This window comes from Copadichromis virginalis, linkage group LG10 (genome assembly GCF_057382275.1).
Source record: "Copadichromis virginalis isolate Kocher_CV1m ecotype Utaka linkage group LG10, C_Virginalis_male_GT1.1, whole genome shotgun sequence".
Taxonomy (NCBI): Eukaryota; Metazoa; Chordata; class Actinopteri; order Cichliformes; family Cichlidae; genus Copadichromis; species Copadichromis virginalis.
The window spans coordinates 21,101,566-21,114,404 of NC_140627.1; the positions used below are offsets into that span (position 1 = coordinate 21,101,566).

Genomic DNA, 12,839 nt, shown 5'->3' on the forward strand with positions numbered 1-12,839 from the left:
TTTGTCCTCTCAGTGGTTCTCTCTTTCATGCTGTGTCTGAAATGTCTCACTGTTGTTTTAAAAGCAGGTATGTCGCTCTTAGCATTGTAAGAAATGTGCTCAAATCTGCCCTCAGCGAATTTAGTTTTATATATAAAAATTTGGATAAATAGACTTTATTTTGCTGTTCATTTATAAAAGATTTCATTGTAATATATAGTTCGTCACCAGATTGTTCATACTATTGTTGTAGCTTTATTTAACAGAAATTGTCCAAACACAGCATAAAGTCTTATTGTATTTTTTCAAAGCATTTCATCGAAAGTAGAGCTGCAGACCTGCACTTTGACAGCTCTTGCCAGAGCCTGGTGTTATCATGAACATGCAAATAATAATCATCACACCATGGCAGAAAAGGAAGTTGTAACTTTACAAAACACATACACACACCTACACACACCTACACACACACACACACACACACACACACACAGGGAATATGAATGTTAAAAGCAGGAAATTAACATTTGTTGTCAAATGATTGCTCAGCTCAACCAGGAAGTGAACACGTCAAGAAAAAAAGTGAGATTCAGCTATTCCAGCACATAGAGGAACATTTACAAGAACACTTACATGATTAAGAGTTGGCTTAATAATGCTGTCACAGTAAAAACATAACAGGTACAGAAGTGTTAGTTTGCAGCTATAATATTCAGTACAAAGTGGTTCTCTATCCTGAAAGATTAATACTGAAGAAAAAGTCAGGTATCCGCCTTTTTAAGTCTTTGTATGAAGTCAAACAGATTTGATATCTATAATATTACACAGTTCTGGCTGTGAGCAGAGAAGCTCCATCCACTTGCTTTATATTACAAACAAAAAAGCAGCATTAACAAAACACAATTTTTTAAGTGAGAGGCTAGATAAAGTATTTTAGTTTACTTATTTATTTTAAATTTGGTCTATATTGACATTTAATATCACACGGTTGATGCATGATTTTGCAGCTGCACCTGCATGCTGTGAATCTCCTGTTCTACCACATCTATTGGATGTTGATCTGGTGACTGTGGAGGCCATCTGGACTCATTGTAATGTTCCAGAAACCCTTTTTGGGGTGGTTTTAGCTTGGTGTGACTTGGTGCGTTAACTTACAGCTATTAGAAGATGAGCACACTGAGGCTTGATGCTGAGTAGTAAGGATGGAGTCCAGAGTGTGTCCCATAGACCATCATACCACCATCATTATACCACTTTAAGTGTTGATACAAGGCAGGATGGATCCAGGCTTTCATGTTGTTTACACCAAATTCTCACCCTGCCGTTCAAATGTTTGAGCAGAATTCAAGGCTTATTACCAGGTGACCGTTTTCCAATTGTCTGCCGCCCAGTTTTGGTGAGCCGATGTAAATTATAGCCTCAGTTTCCTGTGGTACTGGAGGTACTGGTGGTACTGGGTAACCAACTCAAGGTTTGAGGTGATGTGCTTTCAGAGATGATCTTCTGGATACCTTGGCTGTAACGAGTGATTATTTGAGTTACTGCTCCAGGTTCACTTTTTTGAGTAATGCATTAAATTAAAGTACTTTTCTGCGCTCACTGTTGTATTTAAGCTAACTTTATTCACCTTCTTGCTCTCACTGACATTTGTCCCACCAGCTGAGACGTACCTCCGAGACAGCATCCATTTCTCCTCCAGGCTCCTCTCCTCTCCTTGGCTCTCCTCACCGGCTCATCTGTGTGAGTAACCGTCACCATGGCTACGCCATGGTTGCGCCCTCAGCTGTCACAGTCACATCTGTCACTCAAACATAACCAGCATAGACAGAAGCACAAAAGAGACCCTTAAAGCTCAGGCGGTCTGTGCTATCAGTCTCTCAGCAGACTTCTTGTCTGTCTGTTGCCTCTCCCTGCCTTACTGTATGCCTACTAAAAGCAAATTGCCAGACTACTAAAGCCTTAATATGCCTTTTATAATAAGCAGGCTTTTATCTTAAGCCCTTTAGTTTCCTATCCAGAGTTATTGTCTTACAGTGCACACTTTTTAGCTCTATCTTAGATCGTTTAATGTCATGTTTAAATTTTTACTGGCCCATCAAAGATTTCAGTTTAACCTGCTCACCTGAATGTTTACCATTGCCTCATTTCCCTTCCTGTATGCTACCATATGTGTGATTTTCTATGCAAGAATTTGGGTGCCTCTTCTGTTGGTGATCGAGATTGGCTGTTTACAGCCAGTCTTCTACTTATGGTTTGGTCTTCATTTAATGTGTATCCCTGTCTACCTGTCTCTCTCTAACAGGCTAAGGGTGATGGGGATGTTTTGGAATATAAGCAGGTGGCAGCACTTCCCAGGGTTAAAGCCATATATGACATTCAGCGGCCCGACATTATTCCTTATCAGGCCGACCATGCACAGACCCACCTCTCAGATGACACTTTGGAGAGATGCAACCGTAGGCAGGTAGTCACACACACACAAACTCACTATTTGAATTTCTTCCGGTAAAAATAAATTGACCATAAGGCATTAAGAATAATGAACAGTAACAAATATCTTTTATTTCTCCTCATATCCAGTCATTGGGCTCCTTATCACCATACTCTCATGTAAGTACTCCCCCACCTCTTTGTGTAATGGTTGAGAAGGTAATCCTTACTCTAAAGTATTAAATACAAAAAGAAAATAGATGTAACCGGTTTTAATTTTAGAACTCAAAACAGTAAAGTTGAGTGATATCAAACACCGGCAACGTTTGAATACAAAAAGACATAGTTTGATATTTTGGGACATAATTTTGTACCCTTGAGATATACCATCTTAATTAGTAAACTTTAGAAGTGCTGGTAGGTGGATTTTGTTCCCATCAGGCTGCATGCTTCCTCTGATTCCAGTCTACATGCTACGCTAACCTAACCACTTTCATATTTAATGCGCATCTATTTATATGCTAATATTATTGTTTCAGTCTTGGCATGAAGGAAAGTAACCATCCAAGTATTTCTTTAATTTGTGCCATCATTGTAACGGCACCATGATAGTCTTCACTGTCTGTGTTTAGACTACATCTGCACATGTTTGTGCACTAGGACTGCTAGCAGCATACACACCATGTAGGTTAATAAACTGCTGTCAGCATGATTAAAACTGTGTTGTGGAAGTAACCTTGTGGTCTACTTTACTGCCTTTAGTAAATTAAAGCACATTACTCAGACAGCCTCTAAAGCAGCCTTTCCTTTCAGGATCTCTTGGATGGCATGGAGTTAAGAACAAGACGTTCCTCCAGCTCCCCCTATACCGACTCACCTGCACACAGTCGTCACGGAGGCTCCCCACTGCATTATTATGTCCCTGGTAATACTCCCACTCAAGCAAAGACACACACACACACACACACACACACACACACACGCACACACAGAGAAAAATAGCTGGATAGAAAGTCTTTGTGTGGGTGCAACTCACATTTGCATGCACATGTAATCCATCGGGTTATTTGTCAGTGTATCTTTCAATACCCTGTCTGTCTTACTGTTTGTGGATGTGGGTCATTGATGCTTTGGTTTCTCTCATTGTGATTGGCTGGGCTGAGTGCAGGCAGTGAAAGTGGCAGGAGTTCTCCTTATTATAGTCAGCCAGAGCCCAGGTGTGCTACACCCACCAACACCTTCCAAGGCCCCAAGCATTTCCATGTGCCAGGTAGGCCGTTACTGTGTATGTAGCCCTGACCCTAACCTGTTAACTAACCAAAACTTCACCACGTCAGACCAAAACTAATCCACAGTTCACTGATGGACCTCATTTGTTATTACTATATATCAGCTATAGCAGCTGTTCTCCTGCATTCATGCACACAGGTTTTAATTGGATTAAAATAATAATTTGATATTTTGTTGTCATTTTTGAAATAAAAAAATCCTTTATAGTCATGGCAAAAAAGTACACTGTCTCAAGTCTAAGGTTTTACATATGAGGACATAATAAAAAACAAGGTGGTCCTGAGCAGGTGTTAGAATGAGGTAAATACAACCTCAGATGGACAACAAGCAACTAACTAACAACAGCTGAGCCAAAATGTAGAAGCTGTGTGTGAAAGAGAAAATACGGTCCATGATTCAGTCGCTTGTAGAATCACCGTTAGTAAATTGAAGTAAACATTTTCTATACAACATTATTCATCTCTCACATCATTGTAGAGGAATTTCTGCTCACTCTGCTTGACAGCGTTGCCTCAGTTCATTGAAGTTTGTGGGCATTCGTTCATGGACAGCTCTTTGAAAGTCCCACCACAGCATTTTATTCAGGTTGAGGTCTGGACTTTGTCTTGGCCAAAGCAACCTAGATTCTTTTCTTTTTCAACCATCCTCTCATATATTTTCTGCTGTGCTCGTTTATTGTCCTGGTGCATGACCAAATTTCTCTCAAGCTTTAGCTGTCAGAGGAGTTCAAGGTTCCCAGGTCCAGTGGCTGCAAAACAAACCCAAATCATCACCCCTCTACCACTGTGCTTGACAGTTGGTATGCTGTGTTTGATTTTTACCAAACATGGTGCATTATGTGCACTATAGCCAAATACCCACAGTTTAGTCTCATCTGTCCAAAAGCCATTGTTCCAAAGGTATTGAGGGTTTTCCAGATTCACCTTTGCAAACCTGAGCCATGGTATAATATTAATATTTAGAAATAATCAGCTTTTTCCTGGCACTTCTGTTATCTTTTTTGCCATTGTGTTAATACATCTGAATGCTCTAGACCGTGGGTGTCAAACATAAGGCCTGGGGCCAGAATCGGCCCAGGAAAGACTCCAATCCGGTCCACTGGACAGCTTTGAATCTCCTCCTTTGTGAAGGAGGGGATTGCTTTTGGACTTTTAACTGTATTTTCATAACTTTTAAAGTTTTTCCTCTCAATAAATATCTCCTACATTTCCATTAGTACTACAACAAGTAGTTAAGTAATTGATAATAAAACACAGAAAATGTACTGTTTTTTCCACTATCTACTATCAAAATTGAGCTACAAGACCTTTTCTGTAATTTTATATATTTATTGATTTGTGGTGACAGATTTCAGGGGATCCATGGGTGAGGGGGCGGGTGGGCGACATCGACGCCCAAGTTTGTGAATATGATAAGTGACATAGGAGTTTCAGATAGGTGTATAGCTGTATCTAGGAGGCTGAGGGGGTAGCACTATTTTTGTTTTTGTTAATGTTCTTTTTTTTTTTTTTTTTGTTATAATGTCGTGATAGTAAAAACCTTAAAATTCAGGATTTACTTTCTTTTTACCATGACTGTAACTAAAGAGTAAATTTGAATATTGAGTAATTATTGTGATGGAAGAACAGTCTTCTTGCTGGTTCCAATTTATCTACCCCCCTAAAAAATGAGTCACAAAAAAGTAATTTGAGATATTAATTACTAATGAGCACGATCCATCCATCATCATCTAGAAAGAGGAACAAAAGTTTTTCTGTAATTCATTCATTTTCATCTTTTTTTATTTTCTTTTATCCTTTTGCCTTTGTCCTTATTTCATTGATGTTTTAACAACCATACAATGTATTAATCCTCCTCTCTCATTGACCAATGGGCACTCTTTGTCTATTTTGTCTTTCTCATTTGCAGCTTTTGTGTAACATACGAGTACTTTAGTACTGTCATCTTGCAACAAATATCGGTTAATTTTATTTTAAGAGCCCATCAACCCTCCACTTTAACAACTTAACGCCTCTCTCCTCTCTGAATGCTTCACTCTGTCTTTGCTCCCTTCACTATAAAAGGCCTCTTCTTCTCAATATGAGCTGCATATTTGATTTCCCTCCATCATTCCCTCTTCCTGCCCCCACTCCATTTCTCAATTTGTATTTCCTCAAGCTTTTTTTCCTCTCGCCAGCCCTGAAACAGCATTTCCTGCTTACTTTCAACAGAGTACGAAATGTATCTGCTGGATGCTTTTATTCAAAGTGTCTCAGAGTGTCATGTGCATACACATTTAGTGCATACAAATAAGGTTGCAAACTTGGTTGCATTTGTGGCACACAGTGTGAATGGAAATGTTTTCTGTTTTTTTCATTATTTATTGTTGTATTAAAGGCTAAAAGGCATTTATTGTTTACTGTGGCATGTTGTTGTGGCGCTTTCTTGTTCTTGTCTCTTCTTAGTTTTTTCTTTTTAATTTGGATCAACTTTAATTGCTCTCCACCCTCATCTTTATTCTTGTGCCGCCTGCTTTTCTTTCCTGTATTAATCCTGGGAAGCTGTATTAATCAACCTCGGCATGTTAGTCAGGTTGTCTGGATGCAAGGCAGCACCTCTGCAGTACCAGTTTATCACCTATTCTGTCAGCTTCTGTCGTGCTTAAGACTGTAAATGTATACAACTAATTCGGTGGGGGAGGTTAAACAAGGAAAGCCAGAATATTTAACTCTTCCGCTCTCCTCTGTGCACTGCATACTGGGATTTTGTACGGGAAGGTGATTGGTATAGTTTTACCTTTATATACAGTTTGCATGATATCTTTAAAGAAATGTGAGGTTAATTTAATTAATTATCTCATTAATTGTTGGTGTAAAGCTATGCATTGAGGTACTGGTGTTCTCCCCAGAAATGGTGTCCCTCTCTGGGGAAAAGCAAGTGATGCTAACAACACAAATAGTGCAACTAATGAAAAAAAATTGAAGGAGGAAGTGTCGCTGTGGCAGGTGATGCAGCAGGTTCAGCTTCAGTTGTATGAGATTAAAGATGAAAAAATGGTGGATGATGGTTGACATAATGTGGAAATACATTTTTCCCCTCCCTGCATCTGAGCAAATTCTAGACTTCTGTAAAAAAAATTATTACTGATGACTATAGTTCTGATAATCAGCATTTCTGTCAAGGCAAACGTATCCGACCTACCTTCGTTTCACCTTTGTCAAGTGTGGTGAAGGAAAATGACCTCAGTGTTGTGAGAAGAAAATGTCATTGATTTGGAGGTCTAGTCAGTAGTTTTGAGCTTGGGTTTGTGTTATAAAAGCATATGTTTTAGGTTTACTTCCTGTATGTTCTCACCTGTACCTCGTTCCCCACCATCAGTGTTCACAACATATGGTATATTCCTGTTCCCTTTCTTCCTGTGTGCACCTTCTTTGGTCTCCTGTTTTCCTTTGCTTACGTTTTTTATTTTGGATTTCTGTTAATGCCACATTATGGATTTTTAACATTTTGGACTTTGATTTTACCCTGAATAAAAATCTTGCTTTGTAATTCAAGTGTGCCATTCACAGCTCTGCACTCAATATTGCACATTAGGGCCATGATGTCACCCTAATGATTTTTCAGATCACCATACAGCTACAGAAGACACCTTCAGCACCAACTGTGGCAAATTAACATTCAGAAGCAGACCCCTCCTGTCAGTCTTTCTGAAGTCAGTGGAGATTAAGAAAAGATCACTAATATCATTATTTCAACATTGGGAGTTGGTAAGAAACACAACATCGTCATCAGTAATAAGAATTGCAAAAAGCTAGGAGACAGGAAAGAAATCTCACATGAAAGGCAACGAGGTTCTTGATTAGAATCTTTGCTAATGATATAGATCAGAGATGTCAGATTCATTTTACATCATGGGCCACATACAACCCATTTTAAGTGGGCAAGACTAGAAACTGTCACCAAGTGCTTGGTCAAAGCAAGCACTTGTTTGATTGTTGGGTTTTTTTCTGTATTATTGTAGACTCTTTACCTTACAATACAACGTGCCTTGAGGCGACTCTTCTTGTGATTTGGCACTATTTAAGTAAAATAGAACTGAATTGAATGGATGCCAGTCATGTAGATGGAGGGATTACCTACACTGAAGTTGAACTTTCCTTTGAGAAGACTTTTTTTACTACCATTCAGCAGCTCAGTTGTGACTCCCTGAAGAGCCCTATAGGCAACAAAAAAAAGGAGAGAGAGATGTTAGGGTTTGCTAAGAAATCAGAGACCAGCTTCACTTCACTGTACAAACTATAAAAATAGCTGAATCTTTTAAATACATTTAAGGATGGTCTGGAAGCCATTATTCATTATATTCAGACTTTCAATAACTCGCACTATTGGACAATTTAGGCCTTTGTGTCTAGAGGAAGAAAAAGCAGATCATCTTTGTTGCAGATGCTATTTCATGGGATAAGCTGTTGTATTCAAATACTGCTATATTGTTGAAAATAAGAGGACTTAGCAGCTACGTCACTGTACAAAGAGGCATTAGGCAGGGTTGGCCCCTATGTGGTCAGCCATATGCTGTTGCCTTTTAAATCAGCTTAGATGGGGTCTCACAGGTTTAACCTTTGCTGCAGTTTCACGTACATGAACTAATGTGCCTGCTTATGCTGATGATGCAGCTGTGTTGATTACTCGTCATAACAATTCTGCACATGATCGCATAAAACACCACTAAAATATGTGAGCACACCCTTTCCAAGAGTTAACTGGTTGAAGAAGGCTCGAGATGTAAATGGCAGCTGGCACTTCCATCTAGGATGCACTGGAGCAGAAAGGGATGAAAAAAAATTGTGTTTTTGGAAAAATTATATTCTGAAAAGAAACTGACAGGGTTCAGAGGAGAAAAATCATTGCCCAAACCATCTAGCAACAGTTTGACTATAGGATGAGGTATTTGGTTGTGAATTATTTTGTTGCCACTTGACTGTTGTTGAACCTTCAAGTACACTTTTAAAGGAAATACAAATAGGACTGGCTAACTTTTTCTTGGGAGGATATCACTGGCTCAGATGTGCATTTCTGTTGTCACCTCTGTGTGAAGGTGGGCAGAGTCCGGTGGTTGCTTTTCTCTGAATAGAGTTCATGTGGATGATTGTATCGATTTTGGAGTGATAGAAATGTCCTCTGCAGAGTAACTTGTGGATCACTTGATCTCACTTTCTGAACATATTTATGTGTTGTAGCCACACTATGTACAGGTTGGGGTTGTAAATATGTACAGTAGCTTTCCTTTGTGGGATCAATAAAGTATCTGTCTAATTGTACAAAGAAATTGGTTTATTAAAGAATTAGTTAAAGGTCAAAGTTCTCCTCTTCTCTGAATGTTTATTTTGCTTTTTCTCACCAACTGACTCTCTTTTGTTCTCAGCTTCTGAAGAAACTAACATCTATAGAAAACCACCCATCTACAAGAGACAAGGTTGGTTAATTGGTCAAATTTTTGTGATTTCAAAACCTTTTTTGGGGCTGTGTATCTGTCCAGTTAGTTGATTCTTGTGTTCATTGTAGCATAGTCTTAGTGTGATAGTTCTGTGTGTCTGATTTAAAGAACCAGTTACAGAAAAGATCTGAGTTAAAGCTGCAGTATAGATTTATGGACACACTTCTTTGTTGTCTGTAATCTGCTACCTCTGATTAGATTCAGTCTTCTTAGGATTTTCTCAACATGGAAACACTCAGAATAAATGAAAGAATTTCTTCTGGACCCTTACACAGCCTTAAAGTAGCTGCAGTTTGACCCATCCCGTTCAGTTAAAAAGTTTATGGTGTGAATTAACTCTAATTTTGTTCCCCAATTTTTCAGCTCTTGTCAGTTGTCCACTAGATAAGTTTCACCTTCTGAAACTAGAAAGGTTGATGGCCTTTGGGTACTGATCACTTGTCCCTGTTAAGTAGGCTTTGGTTGGAATGGGGTAAACGGTCTATGAAAAGCCTAAGAAATACATGTTTAAAATGCAATTTCATAGTGAAAAATGATAAAACTACAAGAAATGAACCCAACATAAAGCAAGATGGCAGACACAAAGCAAAGCACCTCTTGGGGTAAACCGACAAACTGACAAAGGGGACAATACGGGACCACACACACACACACACACACACACACACACACAGAGGGGTGACTGGAGGTGAAGCACAGGTGGGAACAAGGCACAGGTGAAAGCAATAATTTGGCAGATAGTCACAGCAGAGAAAAAGACCATGAAATAAAATTAGAGGTGTGGTTGTGCAGTTAATGTTGCTTAGGAAGGTTTCTAACAAATAGAAGTGACCCGGAAGTATCTGTATGGCAGCCATAATAACAAATCAAATTCTCCACCTGCTAAGAAAAGACCCTTCCTTTATTACGTGCAACAAACCATCCAACTGTTCACCAAAACAATGACTGTGATTTAGGCCTAAACCAAACTGATGGTGATTTTGGTCACATAAATGTTAACACTAAGTGTGTGTTTCTCATTTTTGAGTCAATTCAATCACTAATTTCACTTATATGAACTATATCAAAGTGTGTTTAAGATATACATGAGTCATGTCTGTGGTTGTATTGCCACCCTTTAGATTGATCATCATCATATGATATATATTTTTACTCGGGGCTAGCTGGGAAAGGCTCCAGCCTAAGTTGTTGATGGAGGGAATTTTACTTCGGTCACAGAAAATTTCAACAGTAGGTAGGATAAGAGTTACTGCATCATTGGTTAGGCAGGAAAAAAATAATAAAATAAGATTCATTTAATTTTATAGAATTTCAGCCTTTTTTACTAGTTCTTCTTGTAATTTAGTAATTTAGTCCAGCCATGGGACATTGTAGTTTTAACATGGTACACCATTTACAAATATGTGCATTCAGATTCTCTGAGTAAAAAGCTTTCCTTTTCCTGTTTCCTTATAAGTTCTTCTGGACACCTTTCCTTGATGTTTTCCATCAAAATCAGGTAAAAGGAAGGAGGAGTCAATTTTAGGACTACTTGATTATTATCCATAAAAAGAGACATGAGAAACTAACCTTCACTTCATATCAAAAAGAAGTGACCAAGAGACAAATAATACAGAGTAAAGATTAAATATGATGCCAGAGGCAGAAGAACAGATGAGGCTGGAGAAACTAAAAATATTAAAAACAGTAAAAATAGCCAATCTGTTACACCACCACTGCAGCCATTGTCTGTGCTTCTCAGTTTTGCTGTCATGTATCTGTTGGAGGAGGACTCATATGGAGACTCTTAAGGCAGCAGCATAAATTGAAAACACACCTTTACTTAAATAGGTTGAAAAGTACAAACTATAAATATTAAGGACTATACAGGAATCCAACAATTTAGGCACAGAAGACACAATAACAGACACTGTACAAGGACTGACAGAAAGATGCCATTATATATACACAAGGGGGGGGGGGGGATTAGCTGAAGTGAACACAGCTGAGGGAAATGAGACACAGGTGAACATAATCTACAGTGGCTTGTAAAAGTATTCGGCCCCCTTGAACTTTTCCACATTTTGTCACATTGCAGCCACAAACATGAATCAATTTTATTGGAATTCCACGTGAAAGACCAACACAAAGCGGTGTACACGTGAGAAGTGGAACGAAAATCATACATGATTCCAAACATTTTTTACAAATAAATAACTGCAAAGTGGGGTGTGCGTAATTATTCAGCCCCCTTTGGTCTGAGTGCAGTCAGTTGTCCATAGACATTGCCTGATGAGTGCTAATGACTAAATAGAGTGCACCTGTGTGTAATCTAATGTCAGTACAAATACAGCTGCTCTGTGACGCCTCAGAGGTTGTCTAAGAGAATATTGGGAGCAACAACACCATGAAGTCCAAAGAACACACCAGACAGGTCAGGGATAAAGTTAGTGAGAAATTCAAAGCAGGCTTAGGCTACAAAAAGATTTCCCAAGCCTTGAACATCCCACAGAGCACTGTTCAAGCGATCATTCAGAAATGGAAGGAGTATGGTATGGCAGTATGTATGTATGTATGTATGTATGGAACATAACCGCATCAATTTTAAGATATGAGCTGTTGACTGTTTGGAGAACTGAATGCAAATGCCTCTCCGTAGCTTCTATGTAGGTTGATTTCTGCCAGCCCCTTTCTCTGTATGACCAAATATCTCATAAGTCAGAAGACCATTCAGTGAGTTCCCAGATTGACCTTAATATGACTGAATCTTGTATCACCCAGTCACACTGACTAGCCTGCTCAGTTTTTTAGCGTTCTAGCCAAATGCTACCTCATGAGACTTTTGGAAAAATGCACATACTAAATCACAGTCAGAGCTGATGGATTGGTGCATTCCTAATTATGACAGTAGCATTCCCCATACATCATGTTGATAAAGTTGCTTTAAGGTTACTTGGCTCAACTATAAAGGTATGCAAACTTGAGGTGGATGTAAAGTTTGATCGCAGTTTTGATACAGCCACATCAAACCTGTGATTACAGATTCCGCTGGTGGAACTGAGAGAAGCAGTGCCAAATAGTGTCTAGATGATCTATCTGTGCTCACATGGCAGGTCCAACAGAGTTACAGTTCTTCTGAAAGACCTCTGCATGATTTACATTGCGCCACAAAGTGCTGACAAGCCTCTCTCTCTCCTGTTGGGCAGTCTGCAAACTGGGCTGTGTGGATGTGGATTTACATTTACACCATTAATCATGTATAGAGCAGATTTCATATTAAGGCAAAATACCATAATCAGGTGTATATACGATACATTGATACCATAATGTGTTATAGGCAGATGTGGCTGCACGTCTGCCTATAACACTATGCAATAACACTATTTCATCTATTTCCTCACATGTCATCTACCACATCTAGATATACCACAGAAGGAATCACAAATAAAATGTTTTAGCAGCTCCAGCTGTATCAAATGATCTAAGTCAGGCCAAAAATACATTGCATCTGTTTTGGTGCATCTGAAAGGTAGCATCAGTTTTAGATGTAAAATGATACTAAAAATGGGGGTGAGGTGGAGCCATATTGCACTTGATCAAATGCTTAAGTTAAATGAATACTCAAATTAAATAAAAAAAAAACATCACAATACAAAAATGATAACAAATACGCACAAACAGATGGATT

General features: G+C 38.8%; 1 protein-coding gene across 4 annotated transcripts in view; it reads left to right on the top strand.

Moving 5' to 3' along the window:
• LOC146700420 (actin-binding LIM protein 3-like) overlaps positions 1–12,839 on the top strand; it is a 54,322-nt gene that overhangs the window by 28,135 nt on the left and 13,348 nt on the right. For 3 of the 4 annotated variants that reach the window (XM_085470612.1, XM_085470608.1, XM_085470609.1), the window contains 6 exons: positions 1,639–1,719; positions 2,282–2,443; positions 2,560–2,589; positions 3,223–3,334; positions 3,578–3,679; positions 9,101–9,151. In XM_085470612.1, coding sequence (XP_085326738.1) covers positions 1,639–1,719; positions 2,282–2,443; positions 2,560–2,589; positions 3,223–3,334; positions 3,578–3,679; positions 9,101–9,151 — 538 coding nt within the window. The remainder of the gene's footprint in view (positions 1–1,638; positions 1,720–2,281; positions 2,444–2,559; positions 2,590–3,222; positions 3,335–3,577; positions 3,680–9,100; positions 9,152–12,839) is intronic. The other variant, XM_085470610.1, reaches the window with a different exon arrangement.